The following is a 14727-nucleotide window of genomic DNA, read 5'->3' as shown; positions in this document are numbered from 1 at the left end:
TTCTTTAAAATATCAAAAAAAATAATTATAAAAATTTCTATTGCTAATATATACTATTAATTAGAGAAAATATGATTTAGAAGAAATGTTATGTTAAATAGTAAAATTGGAGTTGATATATATATATAGTATTCCATCATTAACTTTTTTTTAGATACTAACATTTTATTTAAATGTGTTATAATGTTGTTTAGAAAAAAAAATTCAATAATTTATAACAAATTAATATATATATTTATTTTTTTAATATCATTTTTGACTTATTTTTTATATTATTATATTTTATATCTATTATTATTGTCCATTTTTATTTATAAAATTAATTAAATATAATTTTACCAACTTATTAAAATAAATCGTGAATCACACGATCGATGTAGTCCTTCTATAACGCAAAATATTTATTTATTGAGCATTCAGAACATAAGTTATTCTTTTAAAACTTAAATATTAATAATAGTTAATTTATTTGAGTTACGTCAATTAAAAACTATAAACTTATGTAAAAAATTTAAAAGCATTAATGTTTTTAATAAATGAATAACATAAAAGATGTTTGTGTAAACTTTTACGATTTGAAGTTTAAAGTGAAATTTAAAAATACGTTGTTCTTATTCCTTTTCAAAAAGGCAAAAGCATCTAGGTATGTTTCTTCTATACCCGTTATTTATTTATTATATTGTTTTTAAAGGAAAATAATGTAATAATAACCATACCAAGTGTTTTTCTTTTTTGGAGCATATATTTGATTTCCTGTGCATGTATATATATATATATATATATAGGTTATATATATTATGATCTGAACAGGAGAAAAGTGTTTGAGTGAATTTTGATGAGTTAGTGAGATGGGTTCCCCCAGCAAATACATAGTCGCAGAGATGCCTCCCCTTCTATATATGTTCAATGATGGGTCTATTGAACGTCCCAAAGATCATTCAAGAGTTCCTCCCTCACTGGAAGACCCTGCAACAGGTGTCTCATCCAAAGACATCCTCTTCTCAAACAACCCTTTCCTCTTTGCTCGACTTTACCTTCCAAAGCTAACACAACCTAACCAAAAACTCTCCATTTTGGTCTACTTTCATGGCGGTGCCTTCTGCGGCGAATCAGCATTCTCATGGCACCACAACAAATATTGCAACGTGATAGCTTCTGAGGGAAACGTTTTAATTGTTTCCATAGAGCATAGGAAAGCCCCAGAACATTTTCTGCCAGCAGCTTATGATGATTGTTGGGCTGGTCTCACTTGGGCTGCTTCCCATGCCACCCCAAACCCTACCAACCCTGACATGTGGCTCATCAATCACGCTGATTTTAGCAAAACTTATATTGGGGGTGATAGTAGCGGTGGCAATATTGTTCATAATATTGCCATGCGTGCTGGGGTTGAGGCTTTACCTGGTGGGGTCAAAGTTTATGGTGCTTATCTTAACCACCCTTTCTTTTGGGGTTCAAAGCCAATTGGGGCTGAACCTGTTCAAGAGAGACCTCAGTCTTTGCTTTGGAAGTTTGTGTATCCTGATGCACCTGGAGGGTTAGATAACCCCATGATCAATCCACTCGCTCCCGAGGCACCTAGCTTGGCTCATCTTGGATGTTCTAAGATGCTTGTTACTGTGGCTGGTAAGGATCACCTGCACTTTAACCATAGGGCAGTGTTGTACTATAAGGCTGTGAAGGAGAGTGGATGGAAAGGGCAAGTGGAACTCTTTGAAGAGGAAGAAGAGGATCATGTTTATTACATGTATGATATAGAAACTGAGCAAGCCAAAAAACTTGTAACAATCGTCGCTAATTTCCTTCGCCACTGAAAGATTTGCCTCTTTCAGCTTATTCCTTCAAATCTCTAGCTAAATAAATTTCGTAAAACTCTGTACCCCTTTGTTGCAAGATCTCTTGAATCTGAATAATAAAATGTGTTTCTCTTTCTTTGGTTTAATGATATCCGTTTTTTTATCCCTGATATCATTTCTCAAAGTAAATTGGAAAATTTGTATTTGAAGAATCTGTTTATTTTACACGAAAAGGTAGGTCATTTAAGACGTAGAGGGGGAATATCGGAAGAATAAGGTATGAAAATATACTCAATGGCCTAGTCTTCCTTATAAGTTGTAATACAAATGGGTAACATATCGTGCGTCTAACTGAGATGGCAAGTACTAACGTGAGAAAGTGACCCGATGTAAGGGAATCTTCGATGTTTTACAAATAAGAAATTCAATTTTAAAGTTAATTTGAGAAATTTTTTATAATATAGTTTAGTTAAATTTATAGTAAAAATAAAAGTTTAATTTAGTTTATATTATAGTGTAATTCAAACTTTTAGAACTATAATTCACTAAATTAGAAAATAGTTTAGTTTGGTTTACTAAACTATTTTATAGTTTAATGTAGTTAACAAGTAGTTTAGTTTAGTTAACCATTTTAAACACCCCTAGATATACATAAGCACAGGTAATTCACGAATTTGAACAAACCTAAATTGATATGATCCAATCAATATAATAAATAATAATAATAATAATTATTATTATTATTATAATCATAATTAGTGTTTGGATGATTATTATAATAATAATAATAATAATCATTATTAAGAGAGAATGTGATGAAGAACTTCCATGAATTGAATCCATTTCAGCATCAAACTAAATCAAATTCAATACATCTAGAAATTTAAGTCAAGAGCAATCTGGGGAAAAAAAATGAAAGGAAGTGGATTTAGATGAAAAAAATGGAGGGAAAATGTCAAAATTCAAGTGAATTGAGAAGCTCAAAGTAGTTGTCAAGAATCGCACAAGCTGATGCTTATTTCTATGGTTTTAAAATTCGACTCGAACCTGATGGTCAAACTGGCCAAACCGAGATCTGAGTAAGAAACTGAATCAAGCCATTAATTCAGTCGGTTGTGCATCTAACTTGGTTAGTGACGTAAATAAACCGGTAAAAATCGGAATAAACTTGGTAAAAACCGGTCCGAATGGACCAATTTTTTCCAATTTTGAGACCGGTATTACCATACTTTGGACTGAGCCGGATCGGTGTGTATGACAAACCGGATCTTGCACGACCCTAAATGGTACTGATATCAAACTTATTTATAGGATTATAGTTTACAAATTAAGAATAAAGGCCAACTCCAATCGGTACCTTATATTATAGCTTGTTTCCAATACCAACAAAACAATGGTTCCCACAATGTGTCTTTGCATGAGCAGATCACAGTCACTCCAAGCCATATAATTCATGAAGATATAATTCCTTGTAAATCCACTATATTAAAAATTCTATACTGTCAACCTTAGGAAATATATATAAAACAAAATTCCGAAAAAAACTATGCAATTATGATACATGTATTTAAATATGAAACTAACATACACTAACATAATAAGAGAAACAATTACACAATATCAAATTTTATATCTTAGAGAATAAAAAATACAAAGACATAAGATGAATATATTATATGCTCGTTAGGAGCTTTTTTTTTACACAATTTCAGTCAAATTTTGTAATTCTCGTGTTGACTGTTTAAAATATCGAATAAGATAAATGTTAATAAAGTTAAAAATACATATAAATAGATATTTAAAAATAAATTAAATTTAAATTAATATATGCATAAATTACTTTATATCAAATTTAACATAATAAAAATGTAAACACACATGTGCCTTTTAGTTACAATATTGTGACTTACAGTGTGTTTGAGAATTTTGAGTTACCGTTAATTCAGTTGAACGTTAAAGCAATAACATGTTACTTATTCATTTTATGCTTTAGTGTGAAATCATAAAAAGAGACTAGTTTATTAAACGCACGTCCAGTATTATCAAATATGGTGACAACCATTAGAGCAATGGAATTGTATCTGAGAAAGAAAACTCAGAGAAGAAGAAGAGAGGAGAAAAATATAATATTCATTCAATGATTTTGTGTATCAAAACAACTTATCGGAATCGGTTACAGAATTGCCTTTTATAAAGGCTAAAATAAAACTAACTATAATGGTTAGTTAACCACAGTAACTAACTAGAGTTAATCAACTAAGATCCCCCCTCAAGCTAGGAATGGATATCATGCATTCCAAGCTTGACGTACAAAAATTTGAAGGCAGCAGGAGAAAGTGCTTTGGTGTAGATATCTGCTAATTGGTTTGCTGAGGTAACCGGAAGAAGTTTCACCAAGCCATATTGAACTTTTTCTCTAATAATATGACAATCGATTTCAATGTGTTTAGTACGTTCATGGAATACAGGGTTTGCAGCAATGTGTAAAGCTGATTTGTTATCACAATATAAAACGGCCGGTTGAATGAATGAAATGCCAATGTCTTTTAAGAGGAAAGTGAGCCACTGCAACTCACAAACAACACTAGCCATTGCACGGTATTCAGCTTCTGAGGAGCTTCGAGATACAGTAGCTTGTTTTTTGGATTTCCATGAAATCAAAGAAGAGCCAAGGTAAACAGAGAAATCGGTAATCGATCTTCGAGTATCTAAACATCCAGCCCAATCAGAATCACTAAATGCTTTAAGTTGTAAAATATTGGATGATGAAAAGAAAACCCCAGCTCTAGGTGAGCCTTTAATGTACCTCAGTATTCTATTAGCTGCTTGCTGATGTGCTGTGGTAGGATGTGAAACATACTGACTTAGATGTTGTACAGCATAGGAAATGTCAGGTCGAGTATTGGTAAGATAAATGAGTCTGCCAATGAGCCTTCTAAAAGAGGAAGCATCAACATCAGAGAGTGGTGAACCAGCTGTTTGGTGAAGTTTTGTAGTGTAATCTGTTGGTGTGGAGACAGGTTTAGAGCCAAGCATTCCTGAATCAGTTAGTATGTCAAAGGCATATTTTCTTTGACAAAGATTGATGCCAGATGATGACCTTGCAACCTCAAACCCCAAGAAAAATCTTAAGTCTCCCAAATCTTTAATCTTGAAAGCAACATCAAGTAATTGAGTAATGTTTGTAATTTCAGCCAAGTCATTTCTTGTCAACACTATATCATCCACATATACTAGTAGTGCAGTAAAAGAATTGAAATTATGCTTTAAAAATAATGAATAATCAGTAGAACATTGTTTGTAACCATGAGAAATAAGGAAAGTGGATAGTCTAGCATACCACTGCCTGCTAGCTTGTTTTAAGCCATATAAAGATTTATGCAAGCGACAAACCTTATTCGATTGATTTTGATACATTCCAGGGGGAAGTGTCATGTAGACCTCTTCATGGAGGTCACCATGAAGAAAAGCATTATTCACATCAAGTTATTTCAAGTGCCATTTCTGAGTGGCAGCTAAAGCAAGAATAAGTCTTATTGTGGTGAGTTTAGCCACTGGAGAAAAGGTGTCTAGATAATCTTGACCTTCAATCTGTGTATATATCTAGCTTTATATCTTTCTATAGTTCCATCAGCTTTGTGTTTGATCTTATAGACCCATCTACATCCAATAGCTGTCTTAGTAGGTGGTAATTCAGTGAGAGTCCAAGTATGGTTATATTCAAGAGCTTGTAATTCAGAATTCATGGCTTCAATCCAATGTTGATGTTTAGAGGCTTCAATGTAGGATTTGGGTTCATGAATTGCAGAGACAGAGAGAACTGCCTTTCTATAAGAGTGTGAAAGTTTTGTATAAGAGAGAGCATTACCAATAGGATATTGCTTCCCTGAGAATTGTGGAGAACTTGAAGACAAGAATGTCATATGATAATCAATAAATTTGTTGGGCTGTCGTGACTGTCTTGAGGACCTTCTTAACTTCATGGGATTGTCGCTGTTGACATGAGGATCAACAATCATAAGTGGATTATCAGAAGATGGTTGATGAGCGACAGCATCGTCAGGAAAAGAAAGGAAGGCAGTTTCTTGTGGCAAAGGCAAGAGGTCAATAGGGTCAGGCTTGTTATTAGCAGTATAAGGGAAACAGTCTTCATAGAACACAACATTTCGAGAAACATTTAGAGTCCTGGATTTAAGATCAAAAGTCACATCCTTTTGTGTTCAGTTTAAAACCAAGAAATATAGAGGAGACAGCTCTAGGATCTAGCCTTTTTCTATTAGCTGTTAGTGTACTTGTGTAGCAGAGGCAGCCAAAAACTTTCAATATTAAGATATCATACGATTTTTGATAAAGCTTCTCATAAGGAGATGTGTTGCCAAGTAAAGGAGTTGGCATGCAGTTTATCAAGAGAGAAGCATGAAGCAATGCATACGACCAGAAAATCGAAGGTAAATTTGCCTGAAATAATAAAGATCTGGTTACATTTAAGAGGTGTTGGTGCTTGCGTTCCACAATTCCATTTTGTTGTGGTGTTTCTATACAAGAGGTTTGGTGAATAATAACTAGGATAACTAGCAGTCTACTCTAATCATAAAAACCAGGAAAAGACTCGAGTACTGGCCTATTCCAGGTTAAGTACACCGTTGGGACTCTTTTTTCTCAGGTGCCAAAAAATGGAAATAAAAACATAGGGGCCAAGAAAAAAATCGGTTCAATATCTTTTTTATTTGTCTTCAAAATAACAATCAAAGCCTTTTTTCCCAATAGGCCTTCCATCTTCCCATGGAAAAACTCACCAGAAATTCTGATGCATCCAGACAAAAGCTTTAGATTTTACTATTTAATCTGAAGACATTCAATTTTTTCATGTTATTTGTTCTCATTGATATTAAAGATTCTCCTCGATCACTTGGAAAAACAGGAAAAAGATTCAGAAATTCTGCCCACAGATTGTGTGGGTTTCATTAGGACATGGGAAGCTTTCATTTTATGCAGTATTGCTCCTTGACCGCATTCGTAAAGACTAAAGAGAGCCAAATTTATAAGCAGCCTTGGGACATACAACTAATCGGGTATTTAAAGGATACATTTGCAACTTAAAATGATGTATTGCATTTTGCAATTAATTTACAACACATTTCCATGTCAGAAAACAAGAATAAAGGCTTGACATGAGTAACGTAACCATCAGCACAATTGCAGACAACTATCTAATTGTCATATATACATTAGGTGCTTAGGCAACCTATACTACCCTCATGAACTCACCAATTGTAATGCCAAATCAATTGAGAAAGAACTATCGAGTCATAACCATCACAATATTGCACGAGAAAAAACAATGTTCGTGAAGGTCATATTTGCTACATCTATGACAATGATGTTACAGCCAGAATGGACATACACTGCATCAGAAATGATCGTACATAACCTGATGTTAAATATTTTTTTAAGCCATGCTGTACTCGATCCAGGAGACTTCCTTCGCACGTTCAACAAAAGGAAGAACATCTACCATGTTATGTACATTGTAAATGGTTAGATGTCAATAATAGAACAGTGCTAACTATAGCTGGAGGTTGGAATTGGCCTTTGTAAGAGCTTTAACAAAGTAATTCTGGATCTCGGGTATTATACGCTGTATCAGATGAGAGTGTCTGCAAATAGTTGGTGCAAACAATAATTTAGAAAGATTAGGAAGTCAGAACCAATGCAATGTTAATGTGAAATTCATTCATCATATTCGTCATTTATTTGTGCTGCCGAAACTTAATTATTCAATTTATTTCAAAACTTCAAACCAAAGGTTGGTTATCTACTATATAGCAATGCTTAAGACCCATATCTATCATATTTGTTAAAACTCGAAAGCAAATAAAAAATCAAGGAAATAGAAAGTTATTATACAGCCAAAAAAAAACAAAAGATTATATTGAACACAAATCATAACCCCCTCCCTCTTCCCAAAGAAAAAATTAGTACACAGCTTTTCCATTTTTTGATAAACATGTATAGAAAGTCAACTTTATTTCTCATCTGATAAACATGCTTTCTAGTCATTATTTAGCCATTAAATGAAACAGAGCTATACACTAACATGGAAAGAGTCAGGAAATCAAGTGAATAACTAATTAATTACTGGATATGATAGGCCATATAATCTTCATTTAGACCTGTAAAAGAATGACATTGTTTAAGTAGGTCCCAAAACATTCAATATCTGAATTCCTTTTAGGTAGACACATGCTCTAACAAAACTACAAGGAAAATAAAGACAAATTGGTATTAAAAGTAGGTGCAACTGGCCTAAAACCTCTCTAGCTTACACGAGATAATTCAGACATTTAATCCATTTAGGTTGCCTATTTATTAGTTGATCACAAACATATTTTAAGCATTGCAGAGGAAAAAGGAATATATAGGGATCGGATAGATACCCTGGCTTTCCACTCAATTTATCATAGTGCTCCAAGATAAAAAGGATGCATGTGTGCCTCAACGATGTAGCATTAAAGGCTTCTGAAAGTTCATACATACATGACACATTCTCCAGTGATATATCCTGGACCAAAATCAACAAATCAAAGGAATCCATTTTTCAGTCAAATATTAATTTAGGGTAGGAGGATGTGAGACAAGACTACGTGTATCTGTGTGTACCAAAATTCTCTTAGCTAACCTGTGCAATCGTGTACTCACAGAGTCTCTTAAGTCCTTCTAAAAGATATTGATCAGCTGCTCGGAGGAGATCTTGGGCAATATCAAGAGTGACATCAACTGATCCAGTGTATATAAATCTGGATAAAGATTAAAAACAATAAGATTTAAGTTGTCCACAAATTATTACAAGCTTTCACAGCACAACTTTCACAAAGCACATGAATGCAGAATTTATTTGACCTCATCATCAGCTCAAAAACCTCCCATCTTATGTTTGGAATTTCTATATCCCGTGCCTCCTTCTCCTGTTATACAATAAAATACATATCAGACATAAATTATTGTGCTTAAATATGAAAAATAAGTTTTTATGGCTATTGTTGAGACTTGAGAGGAAAAGAAAACAAGACTCTACTGAATCTGTGTCAATTTGCACAGTGGATTGTTATTATATAATATGGGTAAGAAATGAGAGATTAATTACAGATATCCTAATTGCCAATTTACCATTAATTGGGTAGATCCTATAATAGGCCCCTTGACAAAAGACCCAAGATACAATATCTAAATTTTTAACAAACAGCTATGTTTAAATTCACCATTCAATTTGACAGCCAAATCTCCTGTAAAAGCTTTCACAAGGTAAACAAAAACATTAAAACCAAAAGAGTAGATGAAAAATGATGTTTTTTCATGAAATTGAGTGGAGTTAATAATAGAGTTTTCTTTTTTTGGCCAATAGTCAAAAATAACAGTAACAGGAAAATGTGGGTGAGAGGAGACATAATCCACTAGAGTAGATCAATATATACTCACCCGATAACCACCATCAAACATTGCACGAAATGCGTCTGAAGATGCAAGCAGGCAGATTCTGTGAGCATAAAACCGTTTGCCTGAAGCAAAGTATGAAAATACTATGTTATCTACAAATGTCAACTGAAGCTACAATGATGCATTCAAGGCAAGTTATTTTCCAAGCAATAGTTTTAAGAAAACAAAAAAAGTGAATGTAAAAGCTTTAACCTTCAACCAAAAATGTAACGTCGGACAAGGTAGCATTGTTTACATACTGCTCTCCCAAATAGACCTGCAAGAAGAAAATCCTAGGACCAGATATTAAAACTTTTAAAAATACTGTGCATGAGCACATCAGGCTTCTTATGCATATGCAAGTGGCAGACATAATATTTGAAGACATAGGTCAACCTGCGGATTATTGCATATGCAGCTTCTAATTAATTAAACAGACTATATTTGTATAACTAGACACCGTCCCCAATATTAAAATAGATTTTAAACACCAAGAGATATCACATGTCAAACAAAAAACAAATGCAAACTGGAAAGAAGAAAGTCAGTATTGTTAACATTGACTACTATATGGGCAGAGGTCAGGAAAAAATTTAAATAACAAGCTTTTCTAAACAATTCGTAGTGCTATGACCAAAGAACCGTGATGGTGCATGTTGGGTTTGTGAGTTGAGTTCAATCAAATCACCAATGCCCAATGGCTTCAATAGGGAGAGCCTATGTTCTATGCAGAGTGTTATTTCGATAGTTGACCCTAAGCTAAGCTTTTGGCATAGTGGTAAGCAATCTTAGTCATATCATTTGGTATTAGAGCTGATGCAGATTCAAATTTTGGGTTGGATATGTTTCCAATTATCTCAAGGTTCAAGGACAAACCTCCACTAAGAGAGAAAAAATTATATGTCCAAAGGGTCATGAGAATGCATCTTGGATCTATGGGATGGGTTCAATCCGGTGACCCATACCCAATGACTTAAATAGGGAAGGACCCACATCCAATGTAGAGCTTTTTATGTTAAGAATTACATCTCTGCTAACAGCTTATGCTTTTGGCATAGTGATAGGTGTCCTTGCCTCCTTTGTCATATCAGGTGGGATTTCAAAAAGTAATTAAACTCACAGTTAATACTTTCTGTGGGTGTGTGCACAGAGATCTTATCAACATAAAAAGAACAAAATCAAAAGGAGGAGGAAATTTTTTTTCATATATCATCGTGAAAAGCATCAAGATCAAATGAAAATATTAGGAAAAAAAGACCAAACTCTTAGCAATGATGCTATGAGGACTGAGGACAGGCCAAGCATTATATAAGCCTGCCTACCTGGGGTGTTGGAGATGGGGGTGCAGCATCTACAGGAGACTGAGTCATAGCTTTATTGGCCAACTTGCATAAAGCCACAGCTCCATCAAGTTGTTGCTTAGGGTTATAAGAGCCAAGAAGCCCCATAAGCAACTCCAAACCTGCATGAACAGATGCTTAGATTCAAATAGAATAGGAAAAAAAAATCACCCATAAAAAGGATTTTAAAAGCATGAAACAACATACATCGGACTTGAGCAAAATATTTTATTAAGATGCATACCATGGTGATCAATAAATATTTTTCGCTGATCATCTGAAGAACAAAGATGAGCAAGAGCCAAAGCAACTCGCCTTTGAAAAGCCTTTTCTGAAACTCGCATGAGATATAACAAATGGTTCAGAACCTACAAAGAGAAAATAAATAGGTTACAAACTTTAACACAATATAGAACTCATAAAACTTGTACAGTAAGGCTAGATTGTTGTTGTAGAACTTATAATTGATACAGTAGTAGCATCCCTGTCATTTCTATGTTAACTTCAGTAAAATGCATCAAATAACAAGTGAATGCAACAGGGTGCTTACTCGGCCATGAATCTTCTCTTCTAATCTTTTCAATGTTTTTGCAACACAATCTTTAGTTGCCTGCAATGGAAACCAATCCCTTACAGATCAGTGTATGCCTAAGAAGATAAACTTTGTAGACAATTATCTGAAGCATTGAATTCCATTGATATAAGCAACAAAGGGCAAAAGCTGAAACCCTAAAAGCATAGATACTGTGTAAGTAAAATAAAGGCAAACTTACTTGAACAATAAACTCTCCATCCTGCAGTTTTTGAATTCCACCGACCCTAATAAAATCGGGCACATTATCCTACGGGGCAAAGTGAAAAAAATGAAAAGGAACAGTTAATTGACTTTGGTTCAAAGTAATAAGTTTTTACATGGTAAAGACAGGTCTTTTATTAGATTTCATACAGTTTATTTTACCTCATTATCTGCAAGGCCATAAAGAGCAAAAGCAGCATTATGTTGTAAAGATCCATTTTTCGAGTCAAGAAGCTTTAGTAATGGCATCAAGCCACCATTGTGTGCTATACCAGCTTGGTTATGTGTGTCCTGAAATTCAAAATTAAATATTTTCAGGCCAAAGGAAATGGGTATGGTGTTAAAAGGAAGCAATGATTCAACATACACAAGGAAATAGTGCATAACACATGCATTTATAAAGATGTGATACAATATATTAGTAAGATGACTTTTGTGCTCTGAGATAAGACATTAAATATAATACTTAACACAAAGATGGAAATGTGTAGAATATATATGTTACAGATTAAAAACTATAAAGAGGAAATGAACTTTAAATCATTTCTATGAATATAATAACAACTTAACCTTCTCAACTTACACAAGAGAACTCTAACATGGAAAAGACAAGGGAAAACAAATAACCTGGGCCAATCTCCCCAAAGCAAAAGCAGACATTTCTTTTAACTGAACATCAGAGGACTGAAGCATCTCTATTAGAGGTCGGACAGCACCTCTCTGAACAATGTGAACCTACAAAAATCAAACAAAAGGTAAAAATTAAAAACAGAGAGATGTAATATGCAAAGGATTGACGAGTTAACACCCAATGTCACACCCTATCAAAAAATAACTGATACAAAGAACCCAACCTTTGAAGTTGGAATTATAAAATAATTGCTCCAAAGTCCAAACTAAATATCCATAATTTATATGACTATTGTTCATTCCACCACTTCTCAACATCCAGTCAACAAACACAAAAACAGAGGCGTTAACTGTTACGCATATTCCCTTTCTACCTTTCTCTCCCTCACCCCTCAGTACAAGCCACGGAGTCAGGACACTAAAGTTCATGGTTCACGCTTACCTTGCAGTCTGAATCAGTTGCTGCAAACTGTCCAAGTAACAAGGCTGCTTCCCTCTGGCTTTCAGAGCAACAGGAGCTGTTACAAACAACATTTCAGCAGTATATATTACAGAAGATTATTGCTATGAAAAAGGAACTTTGAAGATATTATAATATCAATAGAAATTGAGTGTAGGGTTGGGACTTGGGAGAATGGAGGAATGGAGCTTAGCAGTTTTCCAAGGCCCAAAGTGAGAATATACCTAAGTAATCCAATAACAGGTTGCAAGGCTCCGGCATGAAGAACTTCTTTCTTTATATTAGGGGAAGAGTGGACCAGATTTCCAATCACACCAACCTGTAATAAAATAAAATTCACGGCAAGTGCCCAGTAAGAGAAGTGTAAAGACCAGAGTCAACACTCACAAAATTTAGCATTTATAATTAGGGTTGCACTAGCAATACCGCTTCATAATGAATAGCAGCATCTTCTGATCGAAGCATTAGAATCAGAGTTGGCAGGGCATTGCATTCAACGATCTACAAGTCATGATGTTATGTCACTTACTCATCATATGGAAGTCAATTTAAATTTCCATGTTTCACCAAAGACCACTAACCTGATTTTTATTTTCATCATTTTTAAAGGCAAGGGTTCGCAACGCACCGGCAGCTGCTCTTTGCACCTTTGTATCCGCAAATTCAAGCAAATGAACAAGCGGTGGAATCCCACCTTCCATCCTACGCATTTTAAATCCGGATAATCATAAGAATAAAACCACTCCAAATTAAATTTCAATTGTATGGTAGTCCTTGAAGAAGCAAACCTGACACGAGTCTTAATGCTGCTGTTCTCATGAGCAAGATTAGTGATAGCGTCTGCAGCCCTACGAATGAGACTATTAATGGCACGAGATGTTAACCCATTCTTATGCCTCTTCAAAAGATCAACAAGATATTTTAAGGCACCACTCTCAACAATGAGTTGTTGATGCTCTGGCTGCAAAAGGCATTTTCAAACAAATTATCTTCAAAACTTCCTTTTACTACCATACTAAAATGAAAATTCATTCACATCATTTAGACAAAATAATTAGATTATACTATTTTCTGTATAAAAAAAAGGCTACAAATAAAAAAGAGCAAAATCAACACTAGTAAGCGAAAATTTAATGTAAAATAACTCTTCCACTAATATATTTTTATTTTTCTATAAAAATGATTCACACAATGTCTCTAAACTGACAACTGTTATCGTGGGACATGACTTTTACTGCCCAAGCATTATTTTAATGGTGACAGGAATCAATCCTTGGAACAACAAGTGGACTTCCACCAATATATAACACTAGTAAGCGAATTCAATGTAAAACAAGTCTTCCAATTCCTAAAAAATGGTGAAACTAAATTACCTTAACGGCAAGAAGTCCAAGCGCGAAAGCACTCCCTTTCTCGACCTCGTGCTCAAACGGCAATGGCCTCTGGACGCGGTCGGTTTCGGAGAGAGGAGGCGCTTGAAGATGCTTAACCAAAGCCGGAATGGCGCCACCTTCAACAATCACGTTCACAACTTCCTCTGCAAACAAAGACGTGCGTCGTTGTACGGAAACACCAAAAGCGAAAACGTAGAAGGTGAGAGGAGGAATAGATTTACCGTTTTTGGCGAGATCGGCGAGGGCGTGCGTGGCGCGCTTGGCGGCAGCGCGGTCTGATTCCTTCCAGGAGAAAGTTGAATCGAGGACGGAAACCTGCTCCTGAACGTCGGAGAGGAGGGCGTCGCGAGCGTCGCCGGTGGGAGGCGCGGAGATCTGTCGGTCCTCTTCGAATTCCTCCTCGAGCTTCCTCTTCTGCCCTTTCCTCTCCGGAAGGCACTGATCTGGTCGTCTTTGCAGCTCCATCGACGAGAGAAGAACGAGAAGAGGAAGAAGAAGAAGAAGGTGACGGTCCCTCTCTCTCTCTCTCTCTCTCACGCTACACTGTTCAGAATTGAGGTGGGAGAGGGGAGAGCGTGAGCACAAATGAAATATGGGATTTGAACACGCTGCTAGATCGGAGGGGTATTTTCGGTATTACCTTCATTTCTTTCTTCTCTTTTTGTCTTTTGACTGAGGGGATGTGTCGCCCTATCAAGAGCCCACATTATTTCAACACTATGCGCTCATTTTTGTTTGTTGAATTTGAGTAAATGCCCTCCCGCGGGAAATGAGGTTAAAAAGCTCCAACCTTAATAAATAATTATAATTATATATACTAGCAGAAAAAATACACTTC

General features: G+C 35.1%; 3 protein-coding genes across 3 annotated transcripts; 1 reads left to right on the top strand and 2 right to left on the bottom strand.

Moving 5' to 3' along the window:
* The first annotated feature begins 455 nt into the window (after positions 1-455).
* Positions 456-2067, top strand: LOC109799985 (2-hydroxyisoflavanone dehydratase). Its single transcript, XM_020360661.3, has one exon. The coding sequence runs from the start codon at positions 849-851 to the stop codon at positions 1812-1814; it is 966 nt and encodes a 321-aa protein (XP_020216250.1). The 5' UTR covers positions 456-848; the 3' UTR covers positions 1815-2067.
* A 3298-nt stretch (positions 2068-5365) lies between these two features.
* LOC145953564 (uncharacterized) lies at positions 5366-6191 on the bottom strand. The gene is made up of 2 exons (XM_083067542.1): positions 6136-6191; positions 5366-5981 (listed from the first exon to the last, which is right to left on the bottom strand). The coding sequence occupies exons 1-2, from the start codon at positions 6189-6191 to the stop codon at positions 5366-5368; spliced, it is 672 nt and encodes a 223-aa protein (XP_082923668.1).
* A 693-nt stretch (positions 6192-6884) lies between these two features.
* LOC109799984 (ARM REPEAT PROTEIN INTERACTING WITH ABF2) lies at positions 6885-14487 on the bottom strand. Its single transcript, XM_020360660.3, has 19 exons — positions 14111-14487; positions 13869-14032; positions 13284-13456; positions 13077-13197; positions 12922-12996; positions 12720-12814; positions 12478-12553; positions 12033-12140; positions 11568-11696; positions 11383-11451; positions 11160-11219; positions 10854-10977; positions 10592-10731; positions 9483-9546; positions 9273-9352; positions 8697-8761; positions 8476-8593; positions 8234-8358; positions 6885-7453 (listed from the first exon to the last, which is right to left on the bottom strand). Exons 1-19 carry the CDS (start codon positions 14352-14354, stop codon positions 7363-7365), a joined length of 2121 nt encoding a protein of 706 aa, XP_020216249.1. The 5' UTR covers positions 14355-14487; the 3' UTR covers positions 6885-7362.
* Positions 14488-14727: the final 240 nt, after the last annotated feature.

Source organism: Cajanus cajan, chromosome 11 (assembly GCF_000230855.2).
Source record: "Cajanus cajan strain Asha chromosome 11, NIPB_CcT2T_4, whole genome shotgun sequence".
Classification (NCBI taxonomy): Eukaryota; Viridiplantae; Streptophyta; class Magnoliopsida; order Fabales; family Fabaceae; genus Cajanus; species Cajanus cajan.
The sequence above is the reverse complement of the archived record's forward strand: the minus strand, read 5'-3'. Positions and strand labels throughout refer to the sequence as shown.